Source organism: Anser cygnoides, chromosome W, assembly GCF_040182565.1.
Source record: "Anser cygnoides isolate HZ-2024a breed goose chromosome W, Taihu_goose_T2T_genome, whole genome shotgun sequence".
In the NCBI taxonomy this organism is placed as follows: domain Eukaryota; kingdom Metazoa; phylum Chordata; class Aves; order Anseriformes; family Anatidae; genus Anser; species Anser cygnoides.
In genome coordinates this window covers 4,438,923-4,454,127 of record NC_089911.1, presented here as the reverse complement: position 1 = coordinate 4,454,127, position 15,205 = coordinate 4,438,923, and the positions used below count along the sequence as shown (strand labels likewise).

The 15,205-nt window shown below is 63.1% G+C and overlaps 2 protein-coding genes across 2 annotated transcripts in view; both read right to left on the bottom strand.

Annotated features, from left to right (window-relative positions):
- Positions 1-683: 683 nt before the first annotated feature.
- LOC136788567 (1-phosphatidylinositol 4,5-bisphosphate phosphodiesterase beta-3-like) lies at positions 684-5,675 on the bottom strand (the record flags this gene model as incomplete). Its single annotated transcript, XM_066987127.1, has 6 exons — positions 684-704; positions 1,021-1,078; positions 1,612-1,725; positions 2,776-2,852; positions 3,815-3,907; positions 5,460-5,675. Coding segments are annotated over 6 exons (579 nt in total), but the record flags the coding sequence as incomplete, so codon positions are not given.
- A 1,164-nt stretch (positions 5,676-6,839) lies between these two features.
- LOC136788566 (1-phosphatidylinositol 4,5-bisphosphate phosphodiesterase beta-3-like) overlaps positions 6,840-15,205 on the bottom strand; it is a 37,216-nt gene continuing 28,850 nt past the window's right edge. Inside the window, 9 exon segments of the mRNA XM_066987126.1 lie at positions 6,840-6,852; positions 7,003-7,127; positions 8,547-8,638; positions 10,137-10,211; positions 10,214-10,240; positions 11,147-11,246; positions 12,027-12,188; positions 14,332-14,486; positions 14,963-15,087. Coding sequence (XP_066843227.1) covers positions 6,840-6,852; positions 7,003-7,127; positions 8,547-8,638; positions 10,137-10,211; positions 10,214-10,240; positions 11,147-11,246; positions 12,027-12,188; positions 14,332-14,486; positions 14,963-15,087 — 874 coding nt within the window.

The following is a 15,205-nucleotide window of genomic DNA, read 5'->3' as shown; positions in this document are numbered from 1 at the left end:
GGAGGGGGACAGCAGGGGGGGGCAAAATGGGGGGGCATTTGGGGGGGCAGAAATTGGGGGGCACAAATTGGGGGGGGCACAATAATGGGGGGAGCAGGGAAAGGGGGGGTAAAATAATGGGGGGGTAAAGAATGGGGGGGGGTCCTAAAGCGAGGGGGACAGCGGGGGGGGCAAATGGGGGGGACAAAAATGTGGGGGGGGGCACAAATTGGGGGGGCACAAATTGGGGGGGGAGGCACAATAATGGGGGGAGCAGGGAAAGGGGGGTAAAATAATGGGGGGGTCCTAAAGGGAGGGGGACAGCAGGGGGGCAAAATGGGGGGGGCACAAAAAATGGGGGGGGCACAAAAATGGGGGGGGGGGGGGCACAAATTGGGGGGGAGCACAATATTGGGGGGAGGGGGCACAATATTGGGGGATGGGGGGCACAATAATGGGGGGAGCAGGGAAAGGGGGGGTAAATAATGGGGGGTCCTAAGGGGAGGGGGGCAGCAGACGTGGGGGGGGACCCCAAAATGGGGGGGGGACACAAAATATTGGGGGGAGGGGATCGGGGGGAGATGCTGGGGGGGCTAAATGGGGACGGGAGGCACAAATGGGGGGGGGGCACAAAATGGGGGGGGGGGCCCTAAAATGTAAAGGGGACCCTAAAATATTGGGGGGGGCACAGAACTGGGGGGGACCTAAAGTGGGGGAACCTGATACTATGGGGGGGCAAAATGGGGGGCACCCCAAAAATAGGGAGGGAACCCCCAAAATGGGGGGGGGGGCCCCATAAAAAGGGGGGGGAATCCCAAAATGGGGGGGCACCCCAAAAGTAGGGAGGGACCCCCAAAATGGGGGGGGGACACCACGAATTGGGGGGGGGGCACAAAAGCAGGGGGTTCTGGGGGTGTGCGGGGGGGTCGGGGGGTTTATGGTGGGGGGGGGGTCCGGGGGTTGCGGGGGGTTTTGGGGTGCCCCGGGGGGTTTTGGGGTGCCCGGGGGGGTTTTGGGGTGCCCCCCCGGGTTGGGGCTCACCCTGCGGATGGAGGTCACCGACTCGCTGATGTGGCGCCGGCTGATCTCCGTCAGCTCCCTGGGGGGGGCAATTATTGGGGGGGGGGCAATTATTGGGGGGTTGGGGGGGTCCCAAGGGGATTTGGGGGGGCTGGGGGTCCCGGGGGATTTGGGGGGTCCCGGGGGAATTTGGGGAGGGGAAAAGGGGGGAAGGGGGGGGAAAGGGGGGTTGGGGTGCTGGGGGGATTTTGGGGGGCTCCCGGGGGGGGGGGAGGGGTTTTGGGGGGTCCTGGGGGATTTTGGGGGTCCCAAGGGGATTTGGGGGGTACAAGGGGGGTTTGGGGGGTCTTGGGGGGATTTGGGGGGGGTCTCAGGGGGATTTTGGGGGGGTCCGAAGGAGATCTGGGGTCCCGGGGGGATTTTGGGGGAGATTTGGGGGAATTTGGGGTGCCCGGGGGATTTGGGGTCGGGGGGACTTGGGGGGTCCCGGGGGGATTTTTGGGGTCCCGGGGGGGATTTAGGGAGGGTCCTGGGACGGATTTGGGGGTTCCTGGTGGGATTTGGGGGTCCCGGGGGGGATTTGGGGTCGGGGGGGATTTGGGGTCCAGGCGCCGCCCCTCCCCGTGCCCCCCCGTACGCCTGCCGCCGGCCCCCCCCCGGCCCCGCGCCTCCGAGATGCTGCTGTGGCGCCGGCGCTCCAGGATCTTCTGCAGCTCCTTCTTCTCCCTGCGCCCAGTACGGACCAGTATGGACCAGTACGGACCAGTATGGCCCCAGGACCCCCGGTATGGCCCCAGGACCCCCAGTACGGCCCCAGGACCCCCAGTACGACCCCAAGACTCCCAGTACGGCCCAGTACGCCCCCCAGTGGTCCCCATATGGCCCCAGGGCTCCCCTTATGGCACCCCAGTGCTCCCAGTACGGACCAGTACAGACCAGTATGGCTTCAGGACCCCCGGTATGGCCCCAGGACCCCCACTATGGCCCAGGACCCCCAGTATGGCCCAGTACGCCCCCCTCCAGCACTCTCCATATGGCCCAGGGCTCCCCTTATGGCCCACCAGTGCTCCCAGTATGGACCAGTATGGCCCCGGTGCCCCCAGTATGGCCCCAGGACCCCAAGTACAACCCCACAACTCCCAGTATGGCCCCAGGACTCCCAGTATGGCCCAGTATGGCCCCTCCCCAGTGGCCCACATATGGCCCCAGGGCTCCCCTTATGGCCCCCCAGTGCTCCCAGTACAGACCAGCATGGACCAGTATGGCCCTGCTGCCCCCAGTATGGCCCCAGGACACCCAGTATGGCCCCAGGACTCCCAGTACGGCCCCAGGACTCCCAGTATGGCCCAGTACGCCCCCCCCAGTGCTATTCTTATGGCCCAGGGCTCCCCTTATGGCACCCCACTGCTCCCAGTATGGACCAGTATGGACCAGTATAGCCCCAGTGTCCCCAGTATGGCCCCAGGACCCCCAGTATGGCCCAGGATGCCCCCCTCAGTGGTCCCCATATGGCCCCAGGGCTCCCCTTATGGCACCCCAGTGCTCCCAGTACAGACCAGTATGGACCAGTATAGCCCCAGTATGGCCCCAGGACTCCCAGTATGGCCCAGTACGACCCCCCACAAGCGCTCTCCATATGGCCCAGGGCTCCCCTTATGGCCCCCCAGTGCTCCCAGTACGGACCAGTACAGACCAGTATGGCCCCCGGAGCTCCCCATGTGGCCCGTGCCACCAGTATGCCCCCCCCCCAGTACTCCCAGTGCTCCCAGTGCCCACCTCTCACTGGTTTGCCGCAGCAGCTTCAGCTGCGCCGCCTGCACCTCCAGGGCCACCTCGCGCAGCCGCTGCTGGGCCTGCAACGGGTGGGACCAGTAAGGACCAGTACGGACCAGTAAGGACCGCTAGAGACCCACATGGACCAGTGGCACGAGCAGTACGGGTACGGACCAGTATGGACCAATACTCCCAGTTCCCTCCTGGTCTCTTCTAGGGCTTCCCAGTTCAGGCCCAACCTTCCCCCAGTTCCATCCCAGTGCCCCCCAGTTCCATCCCAGTCTCCTCCCAGTACCTCCAGTCCCTCCCAGTGCCCCCCAGTCCCTTCCCAGTATCCCCCAGTCCCTCCCAGTGACCCCCCAGTCCATCCCAGTGCCCCCCACTCCCTTCCAGTATCCTCCCAGTGCCCCCCAGTCCCTTCCCACTGCCTCCCAGTGCCATTCCAGTCCCTCCCAGTGACCCCCCAGTCCCTTCCCAGTATCCTTCCCAGTCGCCTTCCCAGTGACACCCCAGTCCCTCCCAGTGCCCCCAGTCCCTTCCCACTGCCTCCCAGTGCCATTCCAGTCCCTCCCAGTGACCCCCCAGTCCCTCCCAGTGCCTTCCCAGTGCCTTCCCAGTACACCCCAGTCCCTCCCAGTGACCCCCAGTCCCTCCCAGTGCCCCCCAGTCCCTTCCCAGTATCCCCCAGTCGCTCCCAGTGACCCCCCAGTCCATCCCAGTGCCCCCCAGTCCCTTCCCACTGCCTCCCAGTGCCATTCCAGTCCCTCCCAGTGACCCCCCAGTCCCTCCCAGTCCCTTCCCACTGCCTTCCCAGTGCCATTCCAGTCCCTCCCAGTGACCCCCCAGTCCCTCCCAGTGCCTCCCAGTGCCTTCCCAGTACACCCCAGTCCCTCCCAGTGACCCCCCAGTCCCTCCCAGTACCCCCCAGTCCCTCCCAGTGACCCCCCAGTCACTCCCAGTACCCCCAGTCCCTCCCAGTGACCCCCCAGTCCCTCCCAGTGACCCCCCAGTCCCTCCCAGTGCCTCCCAGTGCTCCCAGTACCTGCCGCAGGTGCTCCCGCTGGCAGCCCCTCTCCGCCCGCTGCTGCTCCTCGCGCAGCTGCAGGAGCCCCCGCAGCCCCCCGCCTCCGCCGCACTGGGGGGGGGGCAAATTAGGGGACCCCATTGGGGGCACCCCAAAACCCCGCACCCCAACGGGGGGCACCCCCAAATCCCTCAAAGGGGGCACCCCAAAACCCCGCCCCCCAAAATCCTGCACCCCAATGGGGGCAACCCCAAACCCTGCCCCCAAAATCCTGCACCCCAATAGGGGGCAACCCCAAAGCACCCCAAAATCCTGCACCCCAATGGGGGCACCCCCAAACCCTGCACCTTTATGGGGGGCAACCCCAAAGCCCCCACAATGGGGTACCCCAAAATCCCGCACCTCACTGGGGGCACCCCCAAATCCCTCAAAGGGGGCACCCCAAAACCAGTGTGGATTCGGGGTGCAGGATTTGGGGGTGCAGGATTTGGGGTGCAGATTTTGGGGGTGAAAATCTGGGGGTCAGGTTTTAGGGGTGAGGATTTGGGGTGAAGATTTTGGGGGTCAGGTTTCGGGGTGCAGGATTTGGGGTGAGGCTTCAGGCTGCAGATTTTGGGGTGCAGGTTTTAGGGACGAGGATTCAGGGTGCAAATTTTGGGGGTGCAGATTTTGGGGGTGAGGCTTCAGGGTGCAGGTTTTAGGGACGAGGATTCAGGGTGCAAATTTTGGGGGTGCATATTTTGGGGGTGAGGATTCAGGCTGCAGGTTTTGGGGTGCAGGTTTTAGGGTTCAGGTTTTGGGGTACAGGATTTAGGGCTAAGGATTCAGAGTGCAGGTTTTGGGGCGCAGGAGTCGGGATGCAGGTTTTAGGGGTCACGTTTTGGGGTGCAGATTCGTGGCGCAGATTTTGGGCGTGAGGATTTGGGGGTGCAGATTTTGGGGTGCGGGATTTGGATGCAGGATTTAGGGTGCAAGTGTTAGGGTTCAGGTTTTGGGGGTGCGGATTTGAGGGTCAGGTTTTGGGGGTGAGGATTCGGGGTGCAGATTTTGGGGGTGCAGATTTTAGGGGTAAGGGACTTGGGGGTGAGGATTTGGGGTGCAGGATTTAGGGGCCAGGTTTTAGGGGTGAGGATTTGGGATGCAGGTTTTGGGGTGCAGGTTTTAGGGGTCCAGATTTGGGGCGCAGGTTTTAGGGGCGAGGATTTGGGGGTGCAGATTTGGGGTGCAGGATTTAAGGTGTAGGATTTGGGATGCAGGTTTTAGGGTTCAGGTTTTAGGATGCAGGATTTGGGATGCAGGTTTTTGGGGTGCAGATTTTAGGGGTGCAGATTTTAGGGTGAGGATTTGGGGTGCAGGATTTGGGATGCAGGATTTGGGGTGCAGGATTTGGGGTGCAGATTTTGGGGGTGAAGATTTGGGGTGCAAGTTTTAAGGGTGAGGATTTGGAGTGCCGAATTCGGGATGCGGGATTTAGGGTGCAGGATTTAGGGTGCAGGATTTAGGGGTGAGGATTTGGGGTGCAGGATTTGGGGTGCAGGATTTGGGGGTGAGGATTTGGAGTGCAGGATTTGTGATGCAGGTTTTGGGGTGCAGGATTCGGGATGCGGTATTTAGGGTGCAGGTTTTGGGGTGCAGGATTTGGGGGTGCGGACTGGGCCCCCACCTGCGCTCCAGGCGCTGGCGCAGGGCCCCCAGGCGCTGCCGGTGGCGCCGCCGCAGCTCCCCCAGCTCCCGGCTCTGCTTCTTCTGCAGCTTGAGCAGCGCCTTGTGCTGCCGCAGCTCCTCCAGCGCGGGGGGGCCACGGCTGCACCCCGACACCGGGGGGGGACCCCGAGTCACCACCGGCACCTCGGGGCCCCCGGCCGCGGGAACGGGGGTTTGGGGGGATTTGGGGGGAAATGGGGGGTTTGGGGGGGGAATGGGGGGATTTGGGGGAAATGGGGATATATGGGGGGAAAGGGGGGATTTGGGGGGCCGGGGGGATCTGGGGGGAAAAAGGGGGATTTGGGGCTCTGAGGGGGGATTTGGGGGGGGATGTAAGGGGGAAATGGGGGGGGGTTGGGGGGGGGGAAATGGGGGGATTTGGGGGGAAATGGGGGAATATGGGGGGGAAATGGGGGGATTTGGGGGCAGGGGGGGATTTGGGGGGACAAGGGGGGGAATTGGGGGTGCTAGGGGGATTTGGGGGTGCAAAGGGGGTTTTGGGGGGATGTAAGGGGAAAATGGGGGGGGTTGGGGAGGAAAAGGGGGGATTTGGGGCTCCGAGAGGGGATGTGGGGGATGTAAGGGGGAAATGGGGGGGTTTGGGGGGAAAAGGGGGATTTGGGGGGGGAAAAGGGGGGATTTGGGGGGGCAGGGGGGATCTGGGGGTGCCTGGGGGGATCTGGGGGGAAAAAGGGGGGATTTGGGGCTCTGAGGGGGATTTGGGGGGGATGTAAGGGGGAAATGGGGGGTTTTGGGGGGGAAATGGGGGGATATGGGGGGGAAAGGGGGATTTGGGGGGCAGGGGGGATCTGGGGGGACAAGGGGGAGGAATTGGGGGTGCTAAGGGGGATTTGGGGCTCTGAGGGGGATTTGGGGGTGCAAAGGGGGTTTGGGGGGATGTAAGGGGAAAATGGGGGGGTTTGGGGGGAAATGGGGGATATGGGGGTAAAAGGGGGGATTTGGGGGGAAAAGGGGGGATCTGGGAGGGACAGGGGGGATCTGGGGGTGCCTGGGGGATTTGGGGGGAAAAAGGGGGATTTGGGGCTCCGAAGGGGGATATGGGGGGGAAAGGGGGTTTGGGGGGATGTAAGGGGAAAATGGGGGGTTTGGGGGGCAGGGGGATCTGGGGGAAAAAAGGGGGGATTTGGGGCTCCGAGGGAGGGATTTGGGGGTGCAAGGGGGGATTTGGGGGGAAAAGGAGGATTTGGGGGTTCAGGAAGGCATTTGGGGGGGTTCAGCGGATTTTGGGGGTCCAGGAGCCTCCCCCCCCAAAATATTTGGGGTGAAAGCCGAGGGTTTTGGGGTCCCCCCCTTACCTGTCAGGATGCTGGCGATGAGGTCATCCCTCTGCCCTGGGGGGGGGGCACCCAAAAATTAAAGGGGGGGGGGCACAAAACAGGGGGACCCCCCCCCAAGCACCCCCAAATTGAGGGGGGGGGCTGGGACCCCCCCAAGAAATAGGGGAAGGAATTGGGGGACCCCCGGAGGGGCTTTGGGGGTACCTGGGCTGGGGACGGGGGGTCGGCACGGGGACCCCCCCGGGGTTTGGGGGTTCGGGGTCCCCGGGGGGTCGGTGCCGGGGTCCCCCCGTGCCCCCCGGGGTTTCGCGGGGTCGCTCCACGCTGTCCTGTGGGGGGGGGGTCAGCACCCCAAAATCACACCGGGCACCCCAAAACATCCTGCCCCTCCTTCACCCCCCCCCGAATCCCCCCAAATTTCAAGGTGCCCCCCCCCAATTTTGTGACCCCCCCCAAAACTGTGTCCCCCCCATTCCCTCCCAGCCCCTCCAATCCCCCCCAGCTCCCCTAAATCCCCCTGACCCCCCCCCAACCCCCTCCTGCCCCCCCCCAGCCCCCCCCCCACCCCGTGCCCCCCCGGACCCCCCCAAACCCCAAAATTCTGCCCCCCCCATTCCCTCCCAGCCCCTCCAATCCCCCCCAGCCCCATTAAATCCCCCCCCCAACCCCCCTCCTGCCCCCCCCAAGCCCCCCCCCCCCCCGTGCCCCCCCCCGGACCCCCCCAAACCCCAAAATTCTCCCCCCCCATTCCCTCCCAGCCCCTCCAATCCCCCCCCCCCGCCCCATTAAATCCCCCTGAAACCCCCCCAACCCCCCCAGAACCCCCCCAAATCCCCCCCAAACCCCTCCTGCCCCCCCCCCAATTCCGTGCCCCCCCCCGGACCCCCCCAAACCCCAAAATTCTTCCCCCCCATTCCCTCCCCAGCCCCTCCAATCCCCCCCCAGCCCCATTAAATCCCCCCCCAAACCCCCCCCAACCCCCCCAGAACCCCCCCCAAATCCCCCCCCAATCCCCCCTCCTGCCCCCCCATGCCCCCCCCCCCCAATTCCGTGCTCCCCCCCCGGACCCCCCCAAACCCCCAAAATTCTCCCCCCCCATTCCCTCCCAGCCCCTCCAATCCCCCCCCCGCCCCATTAAATCCCCCCTGAAACCCCCCCCAACCCCCCCAGAACCCCCCCAAATCCCCCCCCCAAACCCCCCTCCTGCCCCCCCCAATTCCGTGCCCCCCCCCCCGGACCCCCCAAACCTCCAAATTCTGCCCCCCCCATTCCCTCCCAGCCCCTCCAATCCCCCCCAGCCCCATTAAATCCCCCCCCAAACCCCCCCAACCCCCCCAGAACCCCCCAAATCCCCCCCAAACCCCCTCCTGCCCCCCCCATGCCCCCCCCCCCCAATTCCGTGCCCCCCCCCCCCGGACCCCCCCAAACCCCCAAATTCTGCCCCCCCCCCCATTCCCTCCCCGGCCCCTCCAATCCCCCCCCCAGCCCCATTAAATCCCCCCCCGAACCCCCCCCCCCAAATCCCCCCTGAAACCCCCCCCAAGCCCCCCTCCTGCCCCCCATTCCCCCCCATGCCCTCCCCAAACCCCAAAATCTTCCCCCCCATTCCCTCCCAGCCCCTCCAATCCCCCCCAGCCCCATTAAATCCCCCCCCCCCCAAACCCCCCCCAAAATCCCCCCCCAAACCCCCCTCCTGCCCCCCCATGCCCCCCCCCACCCCGCGCCCCCCCACCCCGTGCCCCCCCCACCTCGCCGTCGCCCATGAGGGCCGCCAGGCGCTTGGCGCGCTGGTCCATGAGGCTGACGTGCTTGATGGGGTTGATGAGCGCCTCGGCGTAATCTGGGAGGGGGCACGGGGGTCTGGGGGCACCCCAAAAGAGCCCCCCCCCCCAAAAAAAGAAAACGGGGCCGCGGCGAAGGTGGCGCGGGGAATAAGGGGGGAATTTGCCCCCGAAATGGGGAGCCCCCTGTTGAAATGGGCCCCCCCTCTAAAATGGGCCCTCCCCTCTAAAATGCCCCCCCAAAAAAATGGGGCCCCCCCTCTACAATGCCCCCCCCCAAAAAAAACACAGGGAGCACCCCTAAAATGGGGGACCACCCCCAAAATGGGAGCAGCCCCCAAATTGGGGACACCCCCCCCGCAAATGGGGCCACCCCCGTCCTGATTGGAAAACAGGGGGAGGGTCTCCAAAATGGGGGACACCCCCAAAACGGACCCCCCCCCAAAACGGAAGAGCTCCCCCCCCAAAAAAAATTGGGGACACCCCCCCAAAAAATTGGGGGATCCCCCCAAAAATGGGGAGAAAACCCCAATTTGGGGGAGCCCCCCGAACTGGGAGCCCCCCCCAAATGTAAGGATTCCCCCCCCCGATGTGGGGACCCCCCCCAAAATGTGGGGTCCCTCCCCCAAAGGAGGGGAAGGTCCCCAAAGGAGTGGAGCACCCCAAAAAGAGAGGAGCCCCCCCCAAAGAAAGAGGGGGATCCCCCAAAAGAGGGGGTTCCCCCCAAAAGGTAGGGGCCCCCCAAAAAGGCAGCCCCCCCCCCAAAAAAAAAGGAGACCCCAAAAAGACCCCCCAAAAAACATTAGATCCCCCCAAACCCAATCTGAAACCCCAAAACCCAACAGAACCCCCTAAAAAACGGGGCTAAACCCCCCCAAAAGAGGGGGTCCCCCCCCAAAAAAGAGGGGAACGCCCCCAAAAAATAGGGGGACCCCCCAAAAAAACATTCTGTCCCCCAAAACCGAGAGGAGAAACCCCAAAACCAACAGGAACCCCTAAAAACGGGGCTAAAAACCCACAAGAGGGGGTCCCCAAAAAGAGGGAGCCCCCCTAAAAGAGGGGGACCCCAAAAAACATTTGATCCCCCAACCCAATCGGAACGCCCCCAAAAACAATAGGAACGCTCCCAAAAACAATAGGAACGCCCCAAAAACAATAGGAACGCTCCTCCCAAAAACAATAGGAACGCCCCAAAAACAATAGGAACGCTCCCAAAAACAATAGGAACGCCCCAAAACAATAGGAACGCTCCCAAAAACAATAGGAACGCCCCAAAACAATAGGAACGCCCCTAAAAACAATAGGAACGCCCCTAAAAACAATAGGAACGCCCCCAAAAACAATAGGAACGCCCCCAAAAACAATAGGAACGCTCCCAAAAACAATAGGAACGCCCCCAAAACAATAGGAACGCTCCCAAAACAATAGGAACGCTCCCAAAAACAATAGGAACGCCCCCAAAATCCGGTCTAAACCCCCCGGATGGACCCCTAAGGGGGAGGGAGCCCCCCGGCCCCCCCCGGGTTTTGGGGACCCCCCCGGTTTTGGGGTACGCACCCTGGTGCCCGTGGGGGACGTAGTCGCAGGCCTGGGTGCGCACCAGCAGCGCCGGCAGCCCCAGGGGCTGGTTGCCTCGCTGCGCAGGCAGACGTAGTGGTAGCCTGGGGGACCCCAAAATTAGGGGGCACCCCAAAATCCAGGGGGGCGCCCCCAGATTCTGGGGCATCCCCAAAATCCGGGGGGCACCCCCTCCGAGTCTGCCCCTCCCTCTCCAGCCGATAGTTTGGGAAGCCGGGGGGACCCCGCAAGTGGGACCCCAAAAGCTGTGGGGACCCCAAAATGCCCGTGGGGAACCCCATAGTGACCCCAAAAGCTAGGGGGACCCCAAAACGCTCATGGGGAACCCGATAGTGACCCCAAAACCTGTGGGGACTCCAAAATGCCCATGGGGAACCCCACAGTGACCCCAAACCCCATGGGGACCCCAAAACGCCCGTGGGGATCCCCATAGTGACCCCAAATCCCCATGGGGATCCCAAGACCCCCATAGGGACCCCCAGTTCCCTACAGGGACCACCAAGGGGACCCCAGGAACCCCATGGGGACCCCAAAAGCCCCACACGGACCGCAAGAGCCTTGTGAGGACCCCAAGAACCCTGCAGGGACCCCAAAAGCCCTGTGGCAACCCCAAAACGCTCATGGGGAATCCCCATAGTGACCCCAAAACCCATTTGGGACCCCAAAACACTCGTGGGGAACCCCACAGTGACCCCAAAAGCCCCATAGGGACCACCACAGGGACCCTAAAAGCCAATGGGGACCCCAAAACCCACATGGGGACACCTCTGGGGACCCCAAACCCCAATGGGGACCCCAAAACCCAAAGTGGATCCCAAAAACCCCACAGAGCCCCTTGGAGATACCTGTGGGATCCCCATCCTCTTAGGGAGCCCCCCAGCCCCTTGTGGGGACCCCAGAACAGCCGTAGGGACCCCAAAAGCCCTGTGGACACCCCAAAAACCCTGCAGGCACCCCAAAAACCCCAAAGGGGACCCCAAAAGGCTCACCGGAGCGCAGGGCGGCCACGGGCAGGACGCGGTGCCCCAGGAAGCGCCCCCCCTCCTCGTAGGCGGCGATGCGCAGCGAGGCCAGCGAGGGCAGCACCACCTGCACCCCAAAACCGCACCCCAATGGCACCCCAAAACAGGGACCCCAAAACGGGGAGCCCTGAAATGGGGGGAGCCCTGAAATGGGACCTCAAAACAGGGACCCCAAAATGAGACCCCCAAGTAGGGACCCCAAAACAGGGACCCCAGAATGAGGACCCTGAAATGGGAATCGCCAAAATGGGGACCCCTGAAATGGGGAGCCCAAAACGGCACCCCAAAATGGGAACCCCCAAACGGGGAGCCCTGAAATGGGACCCCAAAATGGGGAGCCCCCAAAACAGCACCCCAAAATGAGACCCACAAGTAGGGACCCCGAAACGTGGACCCTGAAATGGGACCCCCAAATGGGGAACCCTGAAACGGGAAGGCCCCAAAACAGCACCCCAAAATGGGACCCCAAAACAGGGACCCCAAAACCGGGCACCCCCAAATGGCCTCCCAATGTCTCCTGGTCTACCCCGTTGCCCCCCACTCAGTACTCTCCCAGTGCCCCAGTACCCCCCCAGTCCCTCCCAGTGCCCCCCAATCCCCTCCCAGTGCCCCCCAATCCCTTCCCAGCCCCCCCAGTCCCTCCCAGTCTCCCCCAATCCCCTCCCAGTGCCCCCCAATCCCCCCCCCCAGTCCCCCCCGGTCCCCCCCAATCCCCTCCTGGTCCCTCCCAGTATCTTCCCAGTGCCCCCCACCTCCCCGCAGTGCCCCCCCAGTCCCTTCCCAGTGCCTCCCAATCCCTCCAAGTCCCCTCCCAGTGCCTCCCAGTGCCTCCCAGTGCCCCCAGTACCTTGTGGAAGACGAAGGGCTCCTCGTCCCAGACGGGGTTGAAGGCGCTGCCCTGCACCGTGCGGGTGCGGAAGCGGCGCCGCGTGTCCACGGGCAGCCCGAAGACGTCGACCTCCACGTAGGTGCCCACGCGGCGCTCGCTCAGGAACTGCCCCGAGATCACCTGCGGGACCCCAAAACTGCTCGCTGCGCCCCAAAACGGGGCTACGTGCCCCAAAAAAACTGCCTGTGTGCCCCAAAACCTGCCCGTGCGCTCCCAAAATGGGACTACATGCACCGAAAGCCTGTCTATGCGCCCCAAAAACCCACCTACGTGCCCCAAAAACCTGCCTATAGACCCCTAAAATGGGTCTATGTGGCCCCAAATACCTGTCTACATACCCCAAAACCTGCCTGTGTGACCCTAGAATGGGTCTATGTACCCCAAAACCCTGTCTACATGCCCCAAAATGGGCCTACATGCACCAAAAACCTGCCTGTGTGACCCAAAAAGGGTCTACGTGGCCCCAAATATCTGTCTACATACCCCAAAACCTGCCATGTGTGCCCCAGCCCCAAAAACCCAGGCCTACATGCCCCAAAACCTGCCTGTGTGACCCTAGAATGGGTCTATGTACCCCAAAACCCTGTCTACATGCCCCAAAATGGGCCTACATGCACCAAAAACCTGCCTGTGTGACCCAAAAAGGGTCTACGTGGCCCCAAATACCTGTCTACATACCCCAAAACCTGCCTGTGTGCCCCAGAAACAGGCCTACATGCCCCAAAACCTGCCTGTGTGACCCAAAATGGGACTACGTGCACCAAAATCCTGTCTACGTACCCCAAAAAACCTGCCTGCCTGTGTCCCTAAAACCCTAGAATGGGCCTATGTACCCCAAAACCCTGTCTACGTGCCCCAAAATGGGCCTACATGCACCAAAAACCTGCCTGTGTGACCCAAAAAGGGTCTACGCATGGCCCCAAATACCTGTCTACATACCCCAAAACCTGTCTGTGTGCCTACTGAAACAGGCCTACGTGCCCCAAAATCTGCCTATGCCTGACCCAAAAAGGGTCTACGTGCCCCAATATCCTGCCTGCATGCCCCAAAACCTGCATGCCCCAAAACAGGACTACATGCCCCCAAAAAATGTCTATGTGCCCCCAAACCTGCCTGTGTGTCCCTAAAATGGGCCTACATGCCACAGAAACCTGCTACATGCCCCAAAACCTGCCTGTGTGTCCCTAAAATGGGCCTACATGCACCAAAATGGGCCTACCTGCCCCAAAATCCCACCTACATGCCCCAAAACCTGCCTACATGCCCCCAAAACCTGTCTACGTGCCTGAAAACCTTCCTGTGCGCCCCAAAACCTGCCCACGTGCCCCAAAATGGGCCTCTGTGCCCCAAAAACCTGCCTACATGCCCCAAAATGGGCTTTTGTGCCCCAAAATAGGCCTACGTGCCTCAAAAAAGGGCATATGTGCCCCCAAACCCTGCTTAAGTGCCCCAGAAGCCTGCCTATGTGCCCCAAAATGGGCCTAAATGCCCCCCCAAACCTGCCTGTGTGCCCCCAAATGGGTCTCTGTGCCCCCAAAACTTTTCCCATGCACCCCAAAACCAGCCCCTTGAATCCCCAAACCTGCCCATGCACCTCCAAAACCTGCCCTATACACCCCAAAATCAGTCCTAGCACCCCAAAACCTGCCCTGGGATCCCCCATACCTTCCCCAGAACCCCAAAACCAGCCCCAGGACCCCTAAACCTCCCCATGCACCTCCAAAACCTGCCCTGGGTCCCCCAAAACCTGCCCCCAAACCCCAAAACCTGCACCATAACCCCTCAAAACCTGCTCCAGGACCCCCGAACCATCCCTGGGATGCCCCAAACCTGCCCTGGGATCCCCTAAACCTGCAATGCACCCCAAAACCAGCCCCGTGGACCCCTAAACCTGCCCACCCACCTCCAAAACCTGCCCCATGCACCCCAAAAGCAGTCTTAGCATCCTAAAACCTGCACTGGGATCCCCCAAACCTGCCCATGCACCCCAGAAACAGTCGTAGCACCCCAAAACGTGCCCTGGGATCCCCCAAACCTGCCTAATACGCCCCAAAATCAGTCCTAGCACCCCAAAACGTGCCCTAGGATCCCCCAAACCTGCCCCAGGACCCCCAAAACAAGCCCCAGCACCCCCAAACCTGCCCCAGGACCCCCAAACCAGCCCCAGGACCCCCCAAACCCGCCCCGGGACCCCAAACCCGGGTCAGTTTGGGGGTGCTGGGCCCCGCCACCCCCCCGGCCGGGTTTCGGGGTGCCCCCCCACCTGCACTTGCAGCGTGTTGGCCACGATCCCGTCCACCAGGTCCTCGGCGAAGGGGTCGAAGGTTTTGTCGCGGCGCCGCATGAACTCGGGCTTGAGCAGGAGCCCGCAGCGGGCGTTGTACTCGAACAGCCCCAGGTTCAGCTGCATCGGCACGTCTGGGGCGTGCATGGGGCAGGATTATGCCGGGGGGGCAGGATTACGGGTGGGGAGAGGGGCTGGGGGGGGCTAGGCTATTAGGGTGCCCCCTGTAGGGGGGGGGCAGGATTAGTGGGGGGCTGGGGGGGCACGGGTGGGGAGAGGGGCTATGGGGCAGGGGCTATGGGGTGGCTATGGGGTGGCTACAGGGCTCGAACAGCCCCAGGTTTGGCTGTAGGGGCACGTCTGGGGCGTGCCATGGGGCAGGATTAGTGCCGGGGGGCAGGATTAGGGCTGGGGGGCAGGATTAGTGCTGGGGGGGGCACGGGTGGGGAGAAGGGCTATGGGGCAGGTGGGGCAGGGGCTATGGGGTAACACTAAGGCTCTGTGCTATGGGGTAACACTATGGGGTGGCACTACGGGGTCTGTACTATGGGGTAGCGCTATGGGGTAACGCTACGGGGTCTGCGCTATGGGGTGGCGCCGTGGGGCTGACCGAGGGTCTGGAAGTTGAGGGCGGCCATGTGGCAGCCGGCGTTCCAGAAGAGCTGGGGCTGGAAGTTGGAGGAGTCCACGCGGGTGCCCTTGGGGTAGACGCGGCTCAGCTGGCGCTTGTTGTACCTGGGCGTCAAGGGCCACTGCCCCATAGCTGCCCCATAACCGCCCCATAACTGCCCCGCAGCCGCCCCGCAGCCGCCCCGCAGCCTTTCCAGGCACCCGATCCCTACCAACGGCCCCC